This window comes from Trachypithecus francoisi, unplaced genomic scaffold, assembly GCF_009764315.1.
Source record: "Trachypithecus francoisi isolate TF-2019V2 unplaced genomic scaffold, Tfra_2.0 Lachesis_group0, whole genome shotgun sequence".
NCBI classification, from domain to species: Eukaryota; Metazoa; Chordata; class Mammalia; order Primates; family Cercopithecidae; genus Trachypithecus; species Trachypithecus francoisi.
This window is the reverse complement of record NW_022681453.1, coordinates 16,394,955-16,420,375: the sequence shown is the minus strand read 5'-3', so window position 1 is coordinate 16,420,375 and position 25,421 is coordinate 16,394,955. Positions and strand designations below refer to the sequence as shown.

General features: G+C 47.6%; 1 protein-coding gene across 6 annotated transcripts; it reads left to right on the top strand.

The window, feature by feature from the left end:
* Window positions 1-52: 52 nt before the first annotated feature.
* IP6K2 (inositol hexakisphosphate kinase 2) lies at window positions 53-24,129 on the top strand. Of its 6 annotated transcripts, none has more exons than XM_033206527.1 (7): window positions 100-187; window positions 1,825-2,037; window positions 16,721-17,042; window positions 18,965-19,190; window positions 20,625-20,800; window positions 22,441-22,616; window positions 23,359-24,129. In XM_033206527.1, exons 3-7 carry the CDS (start codon window positions 16,841-16,843, stop codon window positions 23,857-23,859), a joined length of 1,281 nt encoding a protein of 426 aa, XP_033062418.1. In that variant the 5' UTR covers window positions 100-187; window positions 1,825-2,037; window positions 16,721-16,840; the 3' UTR covers window positions 23,860-24,129. The 6 variants fall into 6 exon arrangements, with proteins under 6 accessions (XP_033062446.1, XP_033062406.1, XP_033062438.1 ...); XM_033206538.1 differs by having other exon boundaries at window positions 16,718-17,042; XM_033206515.1 differs by lacking the exon at window positions 1,825-2,037 and having other exon boundaries at window positions 66-187; window positions 16,718-17,042.
* The last annotated feature ends 1,292 nt before the right edge of the window (window positions 24,130-25,421 follow it).

Genomic DNA, 25,421 nt, shown 5'->3' with positions numbered 1-25,421 from the left:
GAATCCTGGCACCCTAGCAACAGCGCCTTTCAGGCTGTCCAGTCCGCGTGCGCAGCTCCTAGGACGAGCCAATAGCGAGGGGCACCGGGAGCGAGGTGCAGGGGGCGGGGCTCGGCCTGGCTGCAGCCATTTTGGTGCGAGAGAAACAATAGGACGGAACCGCCGAGGAACCCGGCTGAGGCAGCAGGTAACGCTCGCGTCCTATGGCCCTAGTGCCCCAGGAGCTTTGAGGGAGATTTTTTGGGGCTACTGGGAGATGGGGTCTCTGATCATTGGAGTCTCCCAGGTTATTTGGGAAGGACTTCTTCCGTGGTCTTTGTGGGGGAAATCTCCTGGGGTCCTTGTGGATTCGATTTCCCTGGGTAATTTGGGAGGAGCATTTTTCTTCTGATCATTGAGGGAGAGATTTCCCTCATTTTGGGGGTGCAGAATCTTCCCCGGTCATTGGAGAGGTCTCCCGGCTTGGTGGGGGGGGGGCAGGATCTTTCCTGGTCATTGAGGAGATCTCCCCGGGTCTTGGGGAACGCAAGATCTACGGTGTCATTGAGGGGTCTCCCCAGGTCGTTGGCGGCCACGATCTCCCCAGGTATTTGGCGGGTTGGGGGGTCTTCTTCCTAGATCTTTGGATAGGGAGTCAGCTGAGCGCCTCAGGTACTGTTACCTGGGGTCGGCAGATGTGCAGCCATTTTGAATGTTGAATGCCATTTGGGCCCGTCAGATCGTGTTCGATGAGGGAATCTACACACCTAACCTCACTGTAGAAAAAAGGCCTTTAAATGGGTAAGAGGACACCTTTATAGTGATATTTCCACTCTTTACATTTGATTAGAGACCGCTTTTGTCTTTTGCATCCTAATGCCTTATTTCATTTTAGGATTGTATTCAGTTTCATATATCAAGAAAACTACATTAGCAGAAAAATGAGTGAAAATAAAATGTAGAAACCAGTAAAATCTAGTGCTCTTAAATACCAGAGGAAATAGAACTAGTCACTGCTTGGAATTAAGCATTTCCGTAGCAGAATGTACATGGAACAAAAAATCATCTTGAATAGTTTTAAGAAAAAGTACTGGAACTTTGGAACGTAGTAACAAAAATGTTGTAGATCATCAGTTCTATGATATTTTTGATAAAGGACCATGATTACAGTAATTTTGTTGAATTCTAGTGTTTAAAATGTTTGCTGTATTTGCAGTTGTAGCCAGGTAATATTTTAAGTGAACTAAGATGCTTATTTATATAGGTTGTTGCTGTGGGGTTTGTATAATTGCATCTTGTAACTTGGGTGTTAAGTATTTAAAGAGAAGCTTCAGGGTGTTGTTTTAACTTTAGCCACTATCAGAGTTAGAAAGGGCCAAATGAATACTTTATCATATTTGACATAATAGGCAAGTTGATGGCCTAGTAACTTTTTTTTTTGAGAAAAGTTAAACTATTAACTGTCATTAAAAATTTTTTTTTCTATTTTCTGTGGTCTTGTCTGACATTGTCATTTCGATAGATTTACCTGTTTTGTGACTGTAGAATTCACAGGCATTGTTAGAAATCAGATGGAGAATCACTTGAGCCCAGCAGTTCAAGATCAACCTGGGCAACATAGCAACACCTTGTCTCTACAAAAAAAAAAAAAAAAAAAAAAAAGGAGAGAAAGAAATCAAATGGATAAGAACAAGGACTAGAGTTGATACAGTTGTAGAAACTAGTTTTTTTGTTTGTTTGGTTTGTTTTTTATGCAGGGCCTGGGTAGGGAGGGAGCAAGGCAGGGACCTGGGAGATCTAGAAATCAGTGTAACAGATATAATAGACTTCTTTTGTGCTTCAAAGCTTCCTAGGTGACAGACAGGTACACTGTATGCTAGCCCTGTATCTGTCTGAGCAGTGGAATGTGCCGGGAAAGAAGGAGCAACCACTGACTGATGAACCTTTGCCAGTCTCCCTTCCAAGAGGGATGCCAGAGCCTTCTGTAAGCTCCTGAGATGTCACTGGTATCTAGGCAACAGGGATGAGCCTGAACCTCCCTGAGGCCAGCTTGCTGGGGTGAAAATTTTCCATTGTTTGGCTCATAAAGAGGATGCATTGGGGAAGAATTTTCCCTTTAAGTGAAGTTATTTCACCTAGTGAGATAATCTTCTTAAGTAACAAATTGAACACACTCTTGTACATTAGAAAGTAAGCAGTTGATTATTCTCATGTTATTACATTTTAAAGCATATATTTGTTTTTTTAAATAAATTATGTTTTTGCCCGTTTGTGTACCATGTAATAAAAGTAATAAGAAGTAGTTGTGTTTTACAGTATATTCTGGTGGCAAGGAAATGTCCTTTTCTCCAAAAATTGAATTTAGAGCCCACCTCAGGATTTGGAGAAGTCAATTTGCCGAGATGACGCACAGTTGATTTGGGTCTTTCACGCATCACCAGCTTCAGTAGTTACTAATTGCTGGCCAATCTTGTTTCATCTACACTGTGCCCATCCCCATCACTGCCCTACTTTTTTTTTTTTTTTGATACACAGTCTCGTTCTGTCACCAAGGTTGGAGTGCAGTGGTGCGATCTTGGCTCGCTGCAAGCTCCGCCTCCTAGGTTCACGCCATTCTCCACGCTCAGCCTGCATGCCTGGCCTGCCCTACCTTTTAAAGAAAGGGCCAGGGCCAGGCTTGGTGGCTCACGCCTGTAATCCCAGCACTTTGGGAGGCCAAGGCGGTTGGATCACGAGGTCAGGAGTTCAAGACCAGCCTGGCCAACGTGGTGAAACCCCATCTCTACTAAAAATACAAAAACTAGCTGGGCACTGTGGCAGGTGCCTGGAATCTGAGCTACTCAGGAGGCTAAGGCAAGAGAATTGCTTGAACCCAGTGGGTGGAGATTGCAGTGAGCCAAAATCGCGCCACTGCACTCCAGCCTGGGTGACAGAGTGAGACTCTGTCTCAAAAAAACAAAAAGGAAAAATAAAGGGCCGAGGGTGGTGGCTCACACCAGTAATACCAACACTTTGGGAAGCCGAGGTGGGCGAATCACTTGAGATCAGGAGTTTGAGACCAGTCTGACCAACATGGTGAAACCCCGTCTCTACTAAAAATACAAAAATTAGCTGGGCGTGGTGGCGGCAGCCTCTGTCTCAAAAAAATAAAACTAAACAGATTTCTGGGATGTACTCCCTTTAAAATTCAGGGTTTTTTTTTTTTTTTTTTTTTATGAGATGGAGTCTCGCTGTGTCACCCAGGCCTGAGTGCAGTGGTGCGATCTCGGCTCACTGCAACCTCCACCTCCTGGGTTCAAGCTATTCTCATGCCTCAGCCTCCCGAGTAGCTGGGATTACAGGTGCCTGGCACCACACCTGGCTAATTAATGTTGTTTGCTTTCTCTATGTATCCACCTATCTTACTTGAGACACTCCTATGTGTTTTCGAAATTAGAATGTCTAATCCCAAACCTAAGGAAGAGTAAAACTTCTTTAAATGGAATGAAACGTGTTAGTTAACAAGAAGCAGAACATCTGGCTCTAGTGTTGTTGCTTTTGCATTTAGTTTGTGAGAATGTGCCCATTTGGAACCTGGGCTACATCTCCTAAGTCTGGGTTTGTGGAAGGCTGCCACGTTGCTTGGTCTGACCCTGAGGTGCTATGGCCCAAGTTCCCCAGGCCATATTACTCTACCTTAACCCCACCTGTTAGAAGAGCCCACCTGTTATGGCTCCTTGCCTTTTTTTTTTTTTTTTTTGAGACGGAGTCTCGCTCTGTCGCCCAGGCTGGAGTGCAGTGACCGGATCTTGGCTCACTGCAAGCTCCGCCTCCCGGGTTTACGCCATTCTCCTGCCTCAGCCTCCCGAGTAGCTGGGACTACAGGCGCCCGCCACCTCGCCCGGCTAGTTTTTTTGTATTTTTTAGTAGAGACGGGGTTTCACTGGGTTAGCCAGGATGGTCTCGATCTCCTGACCTCGTGATCCGCCCGTCTCGGCCTCCCAAAGTGCTGGGATTACAGGCTTGAGCCACTGCGCCCGGCCGGCTCCTTGCCTTGAACCTTGTCTTGCTCTTTTAGTTTGGGCTGCTTCGGGGCCAACAGGCCTTCCTAACTAAAGCTGCACACTCAAATGAGATGACCCATGGGCTATGTGAGCTTGTCTCAGCTTTCATGGGGATTGCAAAAATCTCACGTCCCCCTTCAGTGTTTGTTTTATAAGAATAGTAGGTTATTTTTGCTTTGCAAGTGTGAAACTAACATTGGATATGACTTTTTGGTATAACTACTGCCAATTCAGATTTTTATATATGTCCAAGTGTCTGAGATTTATATATTTATTATTATTATTATTATTATTATTATTATTTTTGGAGACGGAGTCTCACTCTGTTGCCCAGGTTGGAGTGCAGTGGTATGATCTTGGCTCGCTGCAGCGAGCCTCCCGAGTTTAAGCAATTTTCTTGCCTCAGCCTCCTAATCAGCTGGGCCTACAGGTGTCTGCCACCACGCCTGGGTAATTGTTGTATTTTTGTAGTGATGGGTTTTCACCTTGTTGTCCAGGCTGGTCTTGAACTCCTGACCTCAAGTGATCTGCCCACCGTGGCATTCCAAAGTGCTGGGATTACAGGTGTGAGCCACCGCGCCCAGCCTGTACATATAGATTTTAAATAAAGACGGTCTCACTCAGTTGCCCAGGCTGGAAGGCACTGCAGCGATCATAGCTCGCTATGGCCTCAACCTCCTGGGCTTAAGTGATCCTCTTGCCTCAGCCTCCCAAGTAGTTGGAGCCACAGGCATATGCCACTCGGCCCAGCTCATTTTTAAAATTTTATTGTAGGCTGGGCACGGTGGCTCACACCTGTAATCCCAGTGCTTTGGGAGGCTGAGGCGGGTGGATCACGAGGTCAGGAGATTGAGACCATCCTGGCTAACACAGTGAAACCCCGTCTCTACTAAAAAAAATACAAAAAATTAGCCGGGCGTGGTGGTGGGTGCCTGTAGTCCCAACTACTCAGGAGGCTGAGGTAGGAGAGTGGCGTGAACCCAGGAGGTGGAGCTTGCAGTGAGCCAAGATCACGCCATTGCACTCTAGCCTGGGCGACAGAGCAAGACTCTGTCTCAAAAAAAACAAAAAAACTTTTTTTGTAAAGACAGGGTCTCACTCTTTTTAACCCAGGCTGGTCTTGAACTCCTGGCATTAAGCAATCTTCCTGCTTCAGCAGGAAAAAAGCATCCAGAAAAAATCCTCAGTGTCCAAAAGCGCTGGGATTACAGGTGTGAGCCACTGCATTTGTCAGAGATCCCTTTTCTACACAAATTTGATGGTATTGTTGAGGCTGCAGCCACATTTGTTTGGGGATTAACCTAACTGCAAGCCTGCCCACTTTCATTCTGATGTCCATTTGTTTAGATGTGCTTTATACTTGGTGTCTGTGGACTGTGCTATGGTTCCTTCCTCATCAGCAGGGGGTGGTGGTAAGCAGTTTACCTGCTTTTATGGGGTACCCTAAGGAGGTGTGCACACCTGGTATCTGCTTAGCTCTGGTGCTGAAGAGTCATCATATTTTTTGAGAACTTGCCTAGTTATTCAAGGAAGAAAGGAGGGCTGATTGTAGTATACTTGACCAAGGAATGTATATTTTTATGAGCTTGAACAACCTGAAAGAAAAACAATAACAAATAACTTGTTAAACCAACTTTTTGCACGTTGCTGAGATTATGATCTTCTTAAATTAGTTAATTCTTACTGAAGATTTTCAATTTTTCATCTACTATGAATAGAAGTTTTACTTGTAAGGCAGTAAAAGGTGTCATGCCTTGAACAGTATCTGTTCTTTTTTTTTTTTTTTTTGAGGCGGAGTCTCGCTCTGTCGCCCGGGCTGGAGTGCAGTGGCCGGATCTCAGCTCACTGCAAGCTCCGCCTCCCGGGTTTACGCCATTCTCCTGCCTCAGCCTCCCGAGTAGCTGGGACTACAGGCGCCCGCCACATCGCCCGGCTAGTTTTTTGTATTTTTTAGTAGAGACGGGGTTTCACCGTGTTAGCCAGGATGGTCTCCATCTCCTGACCTTGTGATCCGCCCGTCTCGGCCTCCCAAAGTGCTGGGATTACAGGCTTGAGCCACCGCGCCCGGCCGAACAGTATCTGTTCTTCCAGGCAAGTGCCTCTGGAGGAGAGAGAGCCCAGTTGATTACAGACCCACTACTGAAGGGGCTGGGCTTTTTCTTGCTTTGTGTTTGTATCTGAGCATGAGGATAAAAGTGTCTGTCTCTTCCTCAGGTTTTTGGGCTACCTCTGCCCTTTGTAGATTCTCTGCTGGGCATTTGGAACTAACACAGCAACTTCTAGGGTCTCACGTTGAAGACTTTATGGGTTAGTCAGAATGCTGCATTTACACTGGGAAGGCCAGAGGAGGACTGTAAATCCAGGAGACAAGGTCCTGGGGGATTTGGGAGGGTGGCACTTACAGGGGTGCCAGTTGGCAGCTGGCAGGTTTAGATTCTGGGGCTTAAAAACTAATAGATGTGTGACCTGGTTCAGTGGTTCATGCCTATAATCCCAGGACTTCAGGAGGCTGAGGTAGGCGGATCATTTGATCCCAGGAATTCGAGACTAGCCTGGGCAACGTGGCGAAACCTTGTCTCTACTAAAAATAACAAAAAATTAGTTCGACATGTAGCATGTGCCTGTAGTCCCAGCTACTTGGGAGGCTGAGATGGGAGAATCACTTGAACCCAGGAAGGCAAGGCTACAGTGAGCTGTGATTACACCAACTGCACTTTAGCCTGGGAGACGTGAGTGAGACCCTGTCTTAAAAAAACAAAAACAGGCCGGGCACGGTGGCTCAAGCCTGTAATCCCAGCACTTTGGGAGGCCGAGACGGGCGGATCACGAGGTCAGGAGATTGGGACCACCCCATCTCTACTAAAAAAATACAAAAAACTAGGCCGGGCGCGGTGGCTCAAGCCTGTAATCCCAGCACTTTGGGAGGCCGAGACGGGCGGATCACGAGGTCAGGAGATCGAGACCATCCTGGCTAACACAGTGAAACTCCGTCTCTACTAAAAATACAAAAACTAGCCGGGTGAGGTGGCGGGCGCCTGTAGTCCCAGCTACTCGGGAGGCTGAGGCAGGAGAATGGCGTAAAACCCGGGAGGCGGAGCTTGCAGTGAGCTGAGATCCGGCCACTGCACTCCAGTCCGGGCGACAGAGCGAGACTCCGCCTCAAAAAAAAAAAAAAACAAAACAAAACAAAACAAAAAACTAGCCAGGCAAGGTGGCGGGCGCCTGTAGTCTCAGCTACTCGGGAGGCTGAGGCAGGAGAATGGCGTGAACCCAGGAGGGGGAGCTTGTAGTGAGCTGAGATCCGGCCACTGCACTCCAGCCTGGGCGACAGAGTGAGACTCCGTCTCAAAAAAAAACAAAAAAAAAAAAAAAAACAAAAACAAAACTAATGAACATGAGCAGCAGGATGAGGGCAGGTGAGTCCTGAGAAAGTAAGGGACAGGACCCCTAGGATGATTTATCTCACACTCAAAGACTGTTTTTACTTTGGAAAATAACTTAAGCTCCTTGTAATGAGCAAGAGAAGAGTAAGATGTTAAAACTGGAAGTACCTTGTTGGCCTTCACTGCTGGTCCTGAAATGCAATCTTATTTTATTTTTACTTTTTTTAGAGACAAGGTCTCACTCTGTCACCCAGGCTAGAGTGCAGTGGCAGTCTCATAGCTCATGATAACCTCGACCTTCTGGGCTAAGGTGATCCTCCTGCCTCAGCCTTCTGCGTAGCTAGGACTACAGGCATGTGCCACCAAGCCTGGCTAATTTTTAAAACATTTTTTTAAAGACAGAGTCTCACTGTGTTGCCCAGGCTGGTCTCAAACTTCTGAGCTCAAGCAATCCTCTTACCTCATCTTCCCATACTGCTGAGATTAAAACTGCTGAGGATGAATTCATGTGTCATTTGGGTTTGGCAGTGAGCTAAGAGCTAAACGGGGTAAACATTGCCCACTGGCAGGAAACGTATAATCTTGTCTGAAGCTAATGGACCGTTACTTTTTTGTTTGTTTGTTTGAGACAGTGTCTCGCTCTGTCACCTGGGCTGGAGTGTGGTGGTATGATCTCGGCTCACTGCAACCTTGAGCTTTCTGGCTCAAGTGATCCCTCCACCTCTGCCTCTCAAGTAGCTGGGACAACAGGCATGTACTACCACACCTGACTAATTATTTTTTGTAGAGACAAGGTCTCACTGTGTTGCCAGGATTGTTCTCAAACTCCTGGGCTCAAACAGTCCTCCTGCCTTGGCCTCCAGGTGCTAGGATTACAGGTGTGAGCCACCACACTGGCCCTATGGGACCATTACTTACTGGCATATGAGAGAACTGTGACTTGAGGTAGCAAAAATCCCTCAGAGATTGAGACCTCTGAGCAATTTTGGCTTTAGTCTGAGAGAGTTGCTTCTCTGTGTTCCTGTTGAGTTACTTTTCTTACAATGTGGTGGAAGACGGGAGACTGAGAATTGTCCTTGAAAAAGGGGTAACTGGCTTTTACAAGAGAACTGAAAATTCCTGATATGTGTACAGAATCCATTTAGCTATTTCTAAGAACATTTGGCCAGATGACTCATGCCTTGTATCCTAGCACTTGGAGAGGCTAAGACCGAAGGATCACTTGAGACCAGGAATTTGAGGCCAGCCTGGGCAACATAGCGAGCCCCCATTTTTTTTTTTTGGGACGGAGTCTCGCTCTGTCGCCCAGGCTGGAGTGCAGTGACCGGATCTCAGCTCACTGCAAGCTCCGCCTCCCGGGTTTACGCCATTCACCTGGCTAGCTTTTTTTTAAAATTTTTTTAGTAGAGACGGGGTTTCACCGTGTTAGCCAGGATGGTCTCGATCTCCTGACCTTGTGATCCGCCCGTCCCGGCCTCCCAAAGTGCTGGGATTACAGGCTTGAGCCACCGCGCCCGGCCGCCCCATCTCTTAAAACAAAATAAAGTTTGATATATTGATAAAGGGGACATACGAGACCTTAGAATCAATCGTTGTTTTATCTAGAAGCTTTTAAAAATTGCTAAAATTCTTTATAATTCTAGCAGGTTATTCAGATAAACATTTCTTTTTTATTATTTTTTTGTTGTTGTTTGTTTGTTTTGTTTTGTTTTTTTTGAGACAGGGTCTCGGTCTGTCACCCAGGCTGGAGTACAGTGGTGTGATCACGGCTCACTGCAGCCTTGACCTTCCAGGCTCCAGTGACCCTTCCACCTCAGCCTCCCAAGTAGCTGTGACCACAGGTACACGCCATTGCACCTGGCTATTACTTTTTATATTTGGTAGAGACAAGGTGTCCCCATCTTGCCCAGGCTGGTGATAAACATATTTCTAGGTAGGCTGAAAGTTCCTTCTTCCTGTTTCCCTTACTTTGGAGCCCTCTAGTCTGTCATTCCAGAAACCTGGTCAGATGAGGCAAAGAGATAGGGCAGCATAGTCGTGCTGGTGGTTCTAGAAAGGAGAAGCAGCTGAGAGGCTACTGTGTCCCTTATGGAAAAGCTGAGATTTGTCCAGATTTTTGGAACAGAATCTGCTGTTTTGGGGGAAGAAGCTACATTGTTGTATGACTTTCATGAAATCACTCCAGTTAAAATCCGTGGTTTCTTCTTTATTAAAACCAGAATGAGGCTGGGTATGGTGGCTTACACCTGTAATCCCAACACTTTAGGAGCCTGAGAGTGGATCATCTGAGGCTGGGAGTTTGAGACCAGCCTGTCCAACATGGAGAAACCCTGTCTCTACTAAAAATATATATAAAAATTAGCCAGGCGTGGTGGCGCATGCGTGTAATCCCAGCTACTTGGGAGGCTGAGGCAGGAGAATCACTTGAACCTGGGAGGCGGAGGTTGTGGTGAGCCGAGATCAGGCCATTGCACTCCAGCCTGGGCAACAAGAGCGAAACTCCGTCTCAAAAGATAACGTAACGTAACATAACATAACATAACATAACATAACATAACATAACATAACATAACACCACACCAGAATGAAATGCTATTGAGGGCTCTGACCTTCTAGCACCTTGTATACACCTTAAGGACAGTGTGTATTGTGGTTGTTATTCTCACTTGGAGTGAAGCTCTGAGTATGAAGGGTGGGCTGGATCAGTGTTTGTTTCTAGATGGATTTTAAACCATCAAGAGCCAGGCAGCCATCTGTGTTTTCCTGTTTCAATCTTGAATCCTCCTCTTCCCCCAGTATTTTCTCTCTCAGTTATAAAGGTAATGTGTGCTCAGAGTTGGAGGATATTATAAGAAGTTTGAAACATTGAGAAAACTGAAAAGCGGGCAATCATGATCTTACCACCTAGTTAGTATAGGGCAGCTTTTGTGGTGTCTGAAGCTTATATAAAATAATATAAATATATATAACATAAATATATAATTTGTAATTATACATGTGATTATAAATGCCATCTTTAAACAAAATAATGTAGAAATATGAAAACAAAATTAGGTAAGAAAGTGAATGTTTAGATTGATAAAAATCACAAAAAGTTACACATTTAAAAATGCAGAAGAAAGTTCTACAGTACTTACCTCCCTACATTTTGGGGCAGCATTTTGATCACCGCTTGCTTGCCTTTTTATTTTTTGGGGGACAGGGTCTCATTTTGTCACCAGGCTCACTGCAGGCTCAGTCTCCCAGGTTCAAGCTATTCTCTTGCTTCAGCCCCCCAAGTAGCTGGGACTGTGGGCCCGTGCTACCACGCCCAGCTAGTTTTTGTATTTTTAGTAGAGATGGGGTTTTACCATGTTGCTCAGGCTGGTATTGAACTCTTGAGCTTAAGCGATCTGCCTCCCAAAGTGCTACGATTACAAGCCTGAGCCACTGCACCTGGCCTGACCACCGCTTTCTATAATAGCAATATTACAGCTTTCTATAGAGAGAACAGAAGGGTCACCATAGTACTCCTCAAGGATAGTTGATCCCAACTTTGTTTGTTTGTTTGACATGGGGTCTCACTCAGTCATGCACACTGAAGCTCAGTGGTATGATCAGAGATCACTGCAGCCTCAAACTCCTGGGCTCAAGAGATCCTCCTGCCTCAGCCTCCTGAGTAGCTAGGGCTACAGATGTGCACCACCACAACTTGCTAATTTTTTTGTAGAGATAGGGTCTTGCTGTATTGCCAAGACTGGTCTTGAACTTCTGGCCTCAAGTGATCCTATTGCCTTGGCCTTTTTTTTTTTTTTTTTTTTTTTTGAGACAGAGTTTCACTCTTTTTGCCCAGGCTGGAGTGCAATGGCGTGGTCTCGGCTCACTGCAACCTCCACCTCCCAGGTTCAAGTGATTCTCCTGCCTCAGCCTCCTGAGTAGCTTGGAATACAGGTGCCCACCACCACGCACAGCTAATTTTTTGTATTTTTAGTAGAGACTGGGTTTTGCCATGTTGGGCAGACTGGTCTCGAACTCCTGACCTCAGGTGATCCACCTGCCTCGGCCTTCCAAAGTGCTGGGATTATAGGCGTGAGCCACTGCACCTGTCCTTCTTATATTTTTTTATTTTTTGTTTATTTTATTATTATTATTATTTTTGTAGAGAGGGGTTTTTGCCATGTTGCTTTGGCTGGTCTCGAACTCCTGGGCTCAATCAGTCCACCTGCCTCAGCCTCTCAAAGTGTTGGGATAACAGGCGTGGCCAAGCTGTAGTGTATCCTTGAATACACTTGGCCAAGCTGTAGTGTATCCTTGAATAATTCTTTCAGAGAAGGCTTGTGAATATCAAGTCTTTATTTATTTATTTATTTATTTTATTAATAGACAAGGTCCTGCTCTGTCACCCAGGCTGGAGTGCAGTGGCATGATCATACCTCACAGAATTCTGTAACTCCTGCACTCCAGTGATCCTCCCACCTCAGTCTCCCCACCATGCCTGACTAATTAAAAAATTATTTAGAGAGTGGCTCTCACTATGCAGCTTGCCCAGTCCGGTCTCGATCTCTTGACCTCGTGATCTGCCCGCCTCGGCCTCCCAAAGTGCTGGGATTACAGGCGTGAGCCACCGCGTCCGGCCCCATCTTCCTTCTTGTAACTTAAAAGTTTATCATAAGTGAGGCTGGGTGCGGTGGCTCATGCCTATAATCCCAGTACTTTGGGAGGCTGCGGCGGGCAGATCACTTGAGGCTAGTAGTTTGAGACCATCTTGACCAACACGCTGAACCCAGTCTCTACTAAAAAATGCAAGTTAGGCCAGGCGCAGTGGCTCACGCCTGTAATCCCAGCACTTTGGGAGGCTGAGGTGGGCAGATCATGAGGTCAGGAGATCGAGACCATCCTGGCTAACATGGTGAAACCCCGTCTCTACTAAAAAAATGCAAAACATCAGCCGGGCTTGGTGGCAGACACCTGTAGACCCAGCTACTCGGGAGGCTGAGGCAGGAGAATCTCTTGAACCCGGGAGGCAGAGGTTGCCTTGAGGTGAGATCATGCACTCTAGCCTGGGCAACAGAGCAAGACTCTGTCCCAGAAAAAAAAGAAAAGTGTATCATAAACGTCCCGGTTTGGTGGCACACGCCTGTAATCCCAGCACTCTGGTTAGGCCAAGGCAGGAGGATCACTTGAGCTCAAGAGTTCAGGACCAGCCTGAGCAACGTAGCAAAACCCGATCTCTACACAGAAATACAAAAATTAGGCCGGGCGCGGTGGCTCAAGCCTGTAATCCCAGCACTTTGGGAGGCCGAGACGGGCGGATCACGAGGTCAGGAGATCGAGACCCTCCTGGCTAATACAGTGAAACCCCGTCTCTACTAAAAATACAAAAAAAAAAAACTAGCCGGGCGAGGTGGCGGGCGCCTGTAGTCCCAGCTACTCGGGAGGCTGAGGCAGGAGAATGGCGTAAACCCGGGAGGCGGAGCTTGCAGTGAGCTGAGATCCGGCCACTGCACTCCAGCCTGGGCGACAGAGCGAGACTCCGCCTCAAAAAAAAAAAAAAAAAAAAAAAAAAGAAATACAAAAATTAATTGGATGTGGTGGTGTGTTCCTGTAGTTGTCCCAGCTACTTGGGAAGCTGAGGTGGGAGGATCACTTGAGCCTGGGTGGACAAGGCTGCGGTGAGCTGAGATTACACCACTTGCACTGCAGCCTTAACAATGGAGACCTTGTCTCAAAAAAAAAAAAAAAAAAGGTATATCATAAGCATTTTCTCCTGGTTAAAAAATATAAAATTGATAAGAAAGCTCTTTGTGGTATCCTAATAGTCTGTCACACAATTGTATGAAAAAAATATTTTTGTTTCATTCCTCTCCTGTTGCTGGATGTGGAGGCAAATGTGTTCATCATCAAGGATGATAGATGTCCTGATTTTATGGAGCAGTGGACTTGATTTTTATGGAGTTTTCCTGAGGTTGATGGTAGTTTGATGCCATGTACCCAGACAGGTCAATTTGGTGTTTCCCACAAGACATCCTTTCAGAGTCAGACATTGACTGTTTCCTTCCTGGCTTTATTTTACTAAAAATGGTTTTTAGTTTTTTATTTTTTTCTTTTCTTTTTTTTTTTTTTTTTTTGAGACGGAGTCTCGCTCTGTTGCCAGGCTGGAGTGCAGTGGCGCGATCTCAGCTCACTGCAACCTCCGCCGCCTGGGTTCAAGCAATTCTCCTACCTCAGCCTCCCAAGTAGCTGGGATTACAGGCGTGTGCCACCATGCCCGGCTAATTTTTGTTATTTTTAGTTGAGACGGGGCTTCACCATGTTGGCCAGGCTGGCCTCGAGCTCCTGGCCTTAGGTGATCTGCCTGCCTCGGCCTCCCAAAGTGCTGGGATTACAGGCATGAGCCACTGCACCCGGCCGATAGTTTTTATTTTAAAAAATATTTTTAGGCCGGGCACGGTGGCTCAAGCCTGTAATCCCAGCACTTTGGGAGGCCGAGATGGGCGGATCACGAGGTCAGGAGATTGAGACCATCCTGGCTAATATGGTGAAACCCCGTCTCTACTAAAAAAATACAAAAACTAGCCAGGCGAGGTGGCGGGCGCCTGTAGTCCCAGCTACTTGGGAGGCTGAGGCAGGAGAATGGCGTAAACCCGGGGGGCGGAGCTTGCAGTGAGCTGAGATCCGGCCACTGCACTCCAGCCTGGGCGACACAGCGAGACTCTGTCTCCAAAAAAAAAAAAAAAAAAATATTTTTAGGCCGGGCGCGGTGGCTCAAGCCAGTAATCCCAGCACTTTGGGAGGCTGAGACGGGTGGATCACGAGATCAGGAGATCGAGACCATCCTGGCTAACACGGTGAAACCCCGTCTCTACTAAAAATACAAAAACTAGCCGGGCGAGGTGGTGGGCGACTGTAGTCCCAGCTACTCCGGAGGCTGAGGCAGGAGAATGGGGTAAAACCCGGGAGGCGGAGCTTGCAGTGAGCTGAGATCCGGCCACTGCACTCCAGCCCGGGCAAAGAGCAAGACTCCGTCTCAAAAAAAAAAAAATTTTTTTTAATATTTATTTCCTCATCTCCGTGGTTAGCAAGAGATTTCTTGTTGTTGTTTTGTTTGTTTTTTTTTTGAGACAGAGTCTAGCTCTGTCTCCCAGGCTGGAGTGCAGTGGCACAATCTTGGCTCACAGCAAGCTCCGCCTCCCGGGTTCATGCCATTCTCCTGCCTGAGCCTCCTGAGTAGCTGGGACTACAGGTGCCAGCCACCATGCCTGGCTAATTTTTTTTTTTTTTTTTTTTTTTTGTATTTTAGTAGAGACGGGGTTTCACCGTGTTATCCAGGATGGTCTTGATCCCCTGACCTTGTGATCCACCCGCCTCGGCCTCCCAAAGTGCTGGGATTACAGGCGTGAGCCACCGTGCCCGGCCTCATTACAGATACACAGTTTTATATTTATAGTTTTATTTTAAAACTATTCTGGGCCGGGTGCGGTGGCTCACGCCTGTAATCCCAGCACTTTGGGAGGCCGAGATTGGCAGAACACGAGATCAGGAGATCAAGACCATCCTGGCTAACACGGTGAAACCCTGTCTCTACTAAAATAAAATACAAAAAAATTAGCCGGGCGTGGTGGCGGGCACCTGTAGTCCCAGCTACTCAGGAGACTGAGGCAGGAGAATGGCGTGAACCCGGAAGGCAAACCTTGCAATGAGCCGAGATCTCACCACTGCACTCCAGCCTGGGTGACAGAGCAAGAGTCCATCTCAAAAGAAAAAGAAAGGAAAAATTAAGCTGGGCAGTGCCAGAGATCATGTGCCCTAGAGACAGCTGTGTGGGATTCACTTGGGAGAAGTGGCTTATTGTCTGTGGCCCTGGGTGAGTTTCCTAACCGTCTCTAATCAGCTTCATTGTTTGCAATAGGGAGAGTAGTGTCTACCGCAAAGAAAGTGTCATGAGGACCAAATGACATAAGAAATTCCTGTCATGAGCCTGATACATAATAGGTGCTTTCCCCATATTAGAGGTCAGAGGGCACATCTCCTGCAGATCCATCCTCACTCCTCTCTCAGTTGGAGTCATGGGAACTGAAGGAGTTCCCAGTAAAATCTCTGTACAGACACTGAAATATAACTCAAGCCCTGTAAATAATGCTAGTAGAGACTGCATAACTTGTAAATTAGACAAAACAGAGAACGAGTGTGACATGACCTGAACCGGTTAACAAGGTGCATACAGAGGTGTGCTTCATTGATGCAGCATCCAGTGTGTGGCTGAGCGAGTGGATGCGAGCCCTGATTGCCCCAAAAGCATAACTTTGGTTTAAAGGTGTGTACCAGCTTTCGGTGATCAGGATAGAACTGATAAAAATAGTGACCTAGAACACTGTGTATCTTTTTAAATGGAGTTAACCAGCATTGATCAGTTGTTTTTAGTTGTTAATCATTAAAACTGGACCCAAGTTCCATTGCTAATAAGGTTAATGGGGCTTGTCTTTGGCCTTGGGCAGGAACAGTGTGCATAAACAAACTGGACAAGTAAATAAGGAGTCTTACTAGATAATGAAGTAAGCAGGTTTTCCCTGTATTTAAATGCATTTTATAAAAATATAATTAATGGGGCTGGGTGCGGTCGCTCACGCTTGTAATCCCAGCGCTTTGGGAGACCGAGGCGGGCAGATCACGAGGTCACGAGATCAAGATCATGCTGGCCAACGTGGTGAAACCGCGTCTCTACTAAAAATACAAAAATTAGCTGGGCATGGTGGTGCATGCCTGTGATCCCACCTACTCGGGAGACTGAGGCAGGAGAATGGCTTGAACCCGAGAGGCGGAGGTTGCAGTGAGCCGAGATTGTGCCACTGCACTCCTGCCTGACAACAGAGTAAGGCTCCATCTCAAAAAAAAAAAATGTATGTGTGTGTGTGTGTGTGTGTGTGTGTGTGTATAAAATTAATGGGAGACTTGGGCATCACCCACTTAAAGCTTGACACTCTTATTAGAAAATGGTAAGATTTAATCCAAATATTAGGCATGAAATTGTGATTTCACCTCACCATGGCATCAGTTTTGCCTGCGGTAGTGGCTTTCTAACACCGTAGTGGGACCTCTGCCTTTTTAGGGCCCCTGGAACCCATTCCCTGCCTGTCTGCATCTAACCCCGCCCCATGAGCTCATAGTGTTTTTGTTTTTCTGCCGGAGAAGGAGGGGCCAAGGTGGGTGGCATGGGCGGAGTCCCGCAAGAGCTCAGACTGTCTTTGTCTTTCTGCTGGAGGAGCAGGGTGAGCAGCTCTAAGGCACTTCCCACGCTACTTCGAACCCCCATGTCATCATTGTGTTTGCTTCCAGCAGAGCATCCTGGCCAGAACAAGCCAAGGAGCCACGACGAGAGGGACACACAGACAACAGACGGAAGACGTACTGGCCGCTGGACTCCGCTGCCTCCGTCTCCCCGCCATCTGCGCCCGGAGGATGAGCCCAGCCTTCAGGGCCATGGATGTGGAGCCCCGCGCCAAAGGCGTCCTGCTGGAGCCCTTTGTCCACCAGGTCGGGGGGCACTCATGCGTGCTCCGCTTCAATGAGACAACACTGTGCAAGCCCCTGGTCCCAAGGGAACATCAGTTCTACGAGACCCTCCCTGCTGAGATGCGCAAATTCACTCCCCAGTACAAAGGTAAGTCCCAGCTGCTTGAGGGGTTGCCACACTGGTGAGGAGATGTGAGGGATCGTGGCCATGGAAGGCCCTGGCAGCCATCCCTGGAGCCCTCACTCCCTCCCACTCTGTGCTTTCCCTCCCTCTCCTCCTTCTCCTCCTCCTGGCCCTCAGCCCAGCATCTCACACCCTCAGTTTTCAGCCCTGGTAAGATTGCTCAATTCTGTTTTGTTTTGTGGATATGAGTTTGATTTTGGTAGAAGTGTAGTTGTGTTTTATGTTCAGGTGTCTCTTGATCACAGTAACCCATAGTTCCCCACTGGGGGGACAGTGGGGGAAGACTTTGGGAGGATTTTAACCCAGAATACTTGCCGCCTGCTTTTTGTCCTCCAGGAAACCAGAAGCCCGGGTGATTAGGTAGGCCGGGGGAGCAGGGTTGAGTCAGATGGAATGCAGGAGTGGGAGGCCTGTGCTGATTAGCCCAAGCCCTTTGCTGTTACAGAATGTCCCCAAAATTGCTATGTGAAAGCAACCTTTCGATTCACATATGATAATTTCTGATTTCTTTTTATAATGTATTTTATAGGGGACATGAGCAGCCACCAGCATGGTGGGGTCTTTGTTGGGGAGTGGGGGAGACTTTTATAAATCTAGGAAGAATCCATTAAATAAATTAATTTTAAATGTGCATTACCTGGTTACATAAAGGACTCTAGAACAACTTAGGTTCTTTTGGGACTCTTGAAACATTGTCTTTAAGGACAGAACGTACTGGGTGCCTTTCTCTGTACTCTGAATATGCATGTGTATTGCGGTGGGGATGGGGGAGTTGGGGGCCCTCACTTGGTCCTTCTCTGTTGTTTTTTTCCAGGACAAAGCCAAAGGCCCCTTGTTAGCTGTCCGTCCCTGCCCCATTTTTTCCCCTGGTCCTTTCCCCTGTGGCCACAGGGAAGTGTGGCCTGAACCCCCCACCCCAGCTCCTCTGCACCCAGAGCTGGGAGCCACCTCAGAAGTGTCGTCTCTCTCTGAGCACGCATTCCCCTGCAGCAGTCGAGCGGGCGGGCAGCAAGGACTGAGCAGATTGAGTGATGCTGGGGCAGAGAGGCCTGGGAGGAAAGGTGTTCAGCCAGTCGTTTGTAAGGCGCTCGTCGGCACCTGCTGAAACGCCCCCACCTGACAGCCCCATCCTCAAAGACTGTCTAATTACTCATGGCAGGTTCTAGAGACTTAAGGGGGAACGCTGCTTTCAAGGCCACCACATGTCTGTGCTCCCCAGCCAACTCTATCTGCCTTGTGTTCATTTTGTTATTTTGTGACGTGAGACTGCAAAGACCAATAAAAACATATTTTAAAAGAACAAAAGGCCTGGGTGCCTACCCACGTGGGGGCACTGTGGGAAGCCTTTGCTAGGGTGTCTTGTGCTGTGTGGTTTGTTTTGTTTGCCCCTTTATTTTGTTTTGCTTACCCAGTCTTCCCTTATTCTTGGATGCTTCTTAACCCTCAGGCAAACCTGTGTTCCCGCTGTATTCAGGCTCTGCTTTAAAGCAAGCCATGAGGCTGTTGGAGTTTCTGTTTAGGGCATTAAAAATTCCCGCAAACTATAAAGAGCAATGTTTTCAGTCTTTTAGGATTAGAAGAATTACATAAAAATTAATAAACATTTTCAATGATGGAAAAATGTGTCTTGTAATTCTTTGGCTCTTGCCTCGTTGAGTACATAAGAGAAGACTCTCGGCCATGTTTGCTCCCTAATTGCTTGTCTTGTATGGTGTCATCTTTTCTAGCTGTTTTGATATTTGTTAAGTTTGCAGATGAGTTTGGGGCCTCTGGCAACATAGAGACTAAGGAACTGGGTAAGAAAAAAACAAATGTTACAATCATGTTACTTACAGTGCTTCTTCCTGTGGAATTAAAAGTTCTTTCTGCTCCTCACCCCCTTCCAGGTGTGGTATCTGTGCGCTTTGAAGAAGATGAAGACAGGAACTTGTGTCTAATAGCATATCCATTAAAAGGGGACCATGGAATTGTGGACATTGTAGATAATTCAGACTGTGAACCAAAAAGTAAGCTCCTAAGGTGGACAACAAACAAAAAACACCATGTCTTAGAAACAGAAAAGACCCCTAAGGACTGGGTGCGTCAGCACCGTAAAGAGGAGAAAATGAAGAGGTGAGTGTAGACAGAGGACAACTCTGGGCTATGTGGGAGGGGAAGTGTTGGGGGTTTTGTTTACAGCCCAGTTCCCTGGAGCTAAGGACTCAAGTGGATTTAGTAGGTACCTGTCATTCAGTGGCCAATTCCCACATGGCATGCTCAGCCTCTTTCTTTAGTTGACTCTGGTTAGATCCTGCCAGTTTGGGTATGACTGCTCTGTGCCAGGCTGTGTTCTGGAGATGTAGCAGTGACCAAGAGAGGAGCTATCCTTTTACCTCAGGTTGTTCACCAATGGTGGGGGACAAAATGGGCAGTTGGGCATCCCTGAAACTCAGCGATCCCCCTAAGCAGGGCCATCCTACTGCTGCACCTTGGCAAAGCTTGTGAAAATATAAATAGTATATATATATAAAGTAAGGTACATGTAATGTAGCTAACTAAGTAGGTTAACTTAGTCCCATGGAATTTCAGTTCCTGTTTTCCCAGTTGCCAGCTTTTGGAGTCAGGGGAACCTGGTTGTACTGGAGGCTAGGTGGTACCACTGCCTAGAAGAGGGCAGTGAAGGCTCTCCACATACAGGGCTGGGGAGCAAGGGCTGATCTTAAGTTCTTTTTGCTGTAGAAAATAGTGGATGGCTGGTCCCTTATTTTATTTTCTAAAATCAACTTTCAAATGCATCCATTTGAAGTGTTCAAAGAGTTTTGGCAAATGTGTACATGGTAAGCCACCACCACATCAAGAAGTCACTTTTCATTACTCTAGAACGTTTCTGGCCGGGTACGGTGGCTTATGCCTGTAATCCCAGCACTTTGGGATGCCAAAACGGGCGGATCACCTGAGGTCAGGAGTTCGAGACCAGCCTGACCAATATGATAAAACCCCATCTCTACTAAAAATACAAAAAGTAGCCAGGTGTGGTAGCATGCATTTGTAGTCCCAGCTACTTGGGAGGCTGAGACAGGAAAATCGCTAGAACCCGGAGGCGTAGGTTGCAATGAGCTGAGATCGCGCCATTGCACTCCAGCCTGGGCAATAAGAGCGAAACTCCATCTCAAAAAAAAGAAAAAAAAAGAAAGATTCTTTGTGCTTTAACCCTGGATTTTTTTGTTTTGTTTTGTTTTGTTTTGTTTTTGGAGTCTTGCTTGCTCTGTTGCCCAGGTTGGAGTGCAGTGGCATGATCTTCTTGGCTCACTGCAACCTCTGCCTCCCGGGTTCAAGTGATTCTCCTGCCTCAGCCTCCCGAGCACACCACCACGCCTGGCTAATTTTTGTATTTTTATTAGAGACAGGGTTTCACCATGTTGGCCAGGCTGGTCTCTAACTCCTGACCTCAAGTGATCTGCCCATCTTGGCCTCCCAAAGTGCTGGAATTACTGGCGTGAGCCACCGCACCCAGCCTTCTGAATTCTGATAAGACATACTGATTTATTGGTCTTTATCTCTTTATAGCCATAAGTTAGAAGAAGAATTTGAGTGGCTAAAGAAATCTGAAGTCTTATACTACACTGTAGAGAAGAAGGGGAATATAAGTTCCCAGCTTAAACACTATAACCCTTGGAGCATGAAATGTCACCAGCAACAGTTACAGAGAATGAAGGAGAATGCAAAGCATCGGAACCAGTACAGTATCCTTTGTTCATGGGCATCTCTGCATTTGAGGGTAAGAGGAGAGGAAATGAGGAAGTCCCTTGGAGCTTGGAGAGAGAGGTTGGGTTTTTATAGTCATGGCTGAGTTTCTCCTACCTGGGTTATTCCAGGACACCCTGTATGATAATTATGGGCAAATAATCACTTCCCTCAGGGCAGCTACTGGCCTAGGAGTGTAGATGATGAGGAGTGAGGTATAATAATGGGTCTCTGGGGGGTAAGGGGTGCCTCATGAAGGGGCCAGCTTGCATCAGGTGGGCTTTAGCCTAGGTAACCTAGAGGAAGAGGGCAAGGGGCTGCCCTCTGTTTTCAGACTCTTCAGAAGTCTCAAAACATTGCTCACCTGCCAAGGGCTGGGGTGTTTGGGTGAGGAGACTGACCTCTCAGTCCTGGTTCACCAGACTGCCACTGGGACACGAGCTGTGCATAAGGAAATCTTTCTTTTTCTTTTCTTTTCTCTTTCCTTTTCCTTTTCCTTTTCTTTGCTTTCTTTTTTCTTTTCTCCCTCCCTTTCTTTCTCTCTTTCTTTTCTTTCTTTCTTTTTTTTTTTTTTGAGACAGAGTCTTGCTCTGTCCCCCAGGCTGGAGTGCAGTGGTGTGATCTCAGCTCACTACAACCTCTGTCTCCCAGGTTCAAGTGATTCTCATGCCTCAGCCTCCCGAGTAGTTGGGATTACAGGCATCTGCTGCCACGCCCGGCTCATTTTTGTATTTTTAGTAGAGACGGGGTTTCACCATGTTGGCCAGGCTGGTCTCAACTCCTGACCTCAGGTGATCCACCTGCTTTGGCCTCCCAAAGTGCTGGGATAACAGGCATGAAGCACCACTCCCAGCCCTCTTCCTTCCCGCCCCTCTCCTCCCCTTTGTAGAGGTGAAGTCTCACTATATTGCCCAGGCTGGTCTCAAACTCCTGGGCTCAAGTGATCCCCCTGCCTCAGCCTCCCAAAATGTTGGGATAATAGGCATGAGCCCCCATGCCTAGCCTTTATCTATTTTTTGGTCTCTTAAAAAATGTAAAAACCACTTCTAGCTTATAGGCCATAAACAGCAAGCACTGGGCCATAGTTTACCAGTTTCTGCTCTAGGGAGTACTGATTCCTTGAATGGGAAACGATGAGACAATGTTCTGTGCACTAGAGACACTCATTATTTCTGGTCATTGTTTCTAGACCTTTTTTAGTGCACACAGCTGGGAAGCAGATGCTTAAAGAGAAAACTATTTTCGTGAGTTTATACTGATATTTCCAGTTCACATTTAAGGCTACAGGATTTACTGAAGTTTCTTGATGTTCTACTTGTAACTGAGGACTTTGTTTTTGGACCCTAGTCCTACACTTAGCTAAGAGTTCAGGAAATGGTGTGTGTGTCTCCCAGGCTGGAAGAGCCCAGGCCTCTGTTGAGTCCAGGTGCAGGCTGCTTTCATGCCAGTTCCCTGACAAGAAGTAAAGGTGTCTCTCAGCTTTCTAGTCAGCTCTGGACTCCCTGTGTGGGTGATGGCAGGACTAATGGAGTATCCTGTGGGTTCAGGCTTCTCTGGGTCACTGCATCCAGGTCCTTGAGAGTATCAAGGACCCATGCAGTAGCACTTCCTTTTGGGGATATTCTTCTTAACTACTCAGAATTTATCTTACTGGAAAACCTGACTTCCCGCTACGAGGTGCCTTGTGTCCTTGACCTCAAGATGGGCACACGACAACACGGTGATGATGCTTCAGAGGAGAAGGCAGCCAACCAGATCCGAAAATGTCAGCAGAGCACATCTGCAGTCATTGGTGTGCGTGTGTGTGGCATGCAGGTGAGGGGGATGCTAGGGCTGGCTAGGGCATCGAGTGGCTGTCACTTCCTCACCCTGGCATAGTCCTGTTTTCTCAAAAGATTCCAGGCCAGGTGCAGTGCCTCACGCCTGTAATCCCAGCACTTTGGGAGGTCAAGGTGGGTGGATCACCTGAGGTCAGGAGTTTGAGACCAGCCCAGCCAACATGGCGAAACCCTGTCTCTACTAAAAATACAAAAATTGGCTGGGTGTGGTGGTGCACAGCTGTAATACCAGCTACTTGGGAGACTGAGGCATGAAAACAGCTTGAACCCAGGAGGCAGAGGTTGCAGTGAGCTGAAATCACGCCATTGCACTCAAGCCTGGGCGACAGCGAGACTGTCTTAAAATAAAAAGATTCCAGATTTGACCCCACACGAGTCTGTTGCTTTTTGGTTGAAAAAGAAAGCATGCATGCCTGCATGATTCTCTCTCAGATTGGTCTGGTTAGCTGAGTCCAGAATCTGTGGATAGTAGGGAAGAAGGCAAGAGGGTTAGGGCGTCTCCAGTGACCCAGATGTTGAGTTGGGGTGCTGGGGCACAATGACCAAACCCAGGTTGGATGACTGCATCCAGGTGTGGGCTGATTAGAGAGTATAGTGGATAGTGACTCATGTGCAACTCGTGTACTTTATCTGATTTGGGCTTTCACATGCCGCCGCCACCCAGAGTCCAGGGTTTGATATGACCCTCAGCCCCTGACTTGCTGGTCTCTCTCTTACAGGTGTACCAAGCAGGCAGTGGGCAGCTCATGTTCATGAACAAGTACCATGGACGGAAGCTGTCGGTGCAGGGCTTCAAGGAGGCACTTTTCCAGTTCTTCCACAATGGGCGGTACCTGCGCCGTGAACTCCTGGGCCCTGTGCTCAAGAAGCTGACTGAGCTCAAGGCAGTGTTGGAGCGACAGGAGTCCTACCGCTTCTACTCAAGCTCCCTGCTGGTCATCTATGATGGCAAGGAGCGGCCCGAAGTGGTCCTGGACTCAGATGCTGAGGATTTGGAGGACCTGTCAGAGGAATCAGCTGATGAGTCTGCTGGTGCCTATGCCTACAAACCCATCGGCGCCAGCTCTGTAGATGTGCGCATGATCGACTTTGCACACACCACCTGCAGGCTGTATGGCGAGGACACTGTGGTGCATGAGGGCCAGGATGCTGGCTATATCTTCGGGCTCCAGAGCCTGATAGACATTGTTACAGAGATAAGTGAGGAGAGTGGGGAGTGAGCTTGCTAGCTGCTCCAGTACTTGAGAGAGACTCTGTGTCCCAGGCACAGCTGCGCTGTGTCAGGGAGGAGGCCGGTATGGCCAGGTGGTGGCTCCTGCAGCCTGGAGCTGATGTGCAGTGGCCTCTGTGAGCCCCAGCCTGAGCCAGCCTTAGCTGCACTTGGAGTCTTTATTTATTTTAACTATTTCTTCAACATTCCACATTTGATGATGATACCTCTTTCTTCCCTGAGTGTATATGTTCTAATACAAATCTTTTTGTTTATTGTATACAGTGCTACTGTCATTCTTTCCAAGGGTAGGCAATCCCCCTCCCAAGCCTCACCACATGTTGTGACCACCTCTCTGGCTCAGTAAGTATTCTGGCTGCCCCATGGATCCTAAAGTCAGCACAGCCTCTTGGCATGGTGTACAGTCTCCAACCCAGCCCCTGCAGGTTACCCAGAAAGGATCCCTGAGTTACATACCTTCTGGGGTCTGTGCTGGCTGAGTGTATCAGCACCTCTATCCAAAAACCACATGACACTTGACACAGGTCTTCTCCTGGGCCCTATGCAGCTTAAGCCAGTTAGATAGCAGGTGCTCCAAACCTTGGGTCCAGCTTTTAATCCTCCTATGCCACTGGCAGCAGCTAACTGGCTGGCTATTGTGATAGATGTCCTGCAGCCAATACTAGGGTCTCTAGCCTCTAGGGTCTGGTCCATTGGCAGCCATGGACTGTGTTATAAAGGGGCCCAGGTGATGGAGGGATACGATAAAAGGGCGTATTTGGGTAGGTAGGGTGGTACTCTTGGCCTCACCACCTGTCACCACTCCTGCCCAGCCCTAGTCCCCATTGCAATTTCACCAGTCTTGTCCCAGGCAGCACAGACCCTGAGATTCTACGCTGCCCCAGGAGGGCTTCTGGGAGGAGGAGCCAAGAGAGGTCTTGAACTGCAGAGCCAGACCTGGTGCAGAGATGGCAGGGTGTGGGTGTCAGTTTCCTGCAGTTCTACCCCTCACCTGAACCTTGCACTAGGCCTATGCACTTTAGGTCTAAAAATAGGCAACTGGGTCAGACAGATTACGGGATAATGCCCGTAATTCCAACACTGGAAGGCCAAGGTAGGAGGACTGCTTGAGTCCGGGAATTTGAGACTAGCCAGAGCAATTTGCAAGACCTTGTCTCTACTAAAAAAAAAGAAATTAGCGGAGTGTGGTGGTGCATGCCTGTAGTCCCAGAGACAGGAGACTTGAGCCTGGAAGATCAAGGCGGCAGTGAGCTTGATCATCCCACTGCACTCCAGCCTGGACAACAGAGCAAGACCCTGTCTCAAAAAATAAACACAAATAAAAATAGAAAACTTGCACACACTGGCCTGTACTCGCCCCCTGCTTCCTGGGCTCCAGCTTCCTGTGGGGTGTAGCTGGACCATTCTCAGCCACCATGTCTCCAGGACCCTGAGGGCCTCTTCCCTGGGTCTTAAAGGCACTCTTACTGCAAGGATTTCAAATACCTGGAGATCTGGACTAACAGGAAAACTGGGTGGATCAAATAGGCTCTTAAGGCCACCGTGGTACCC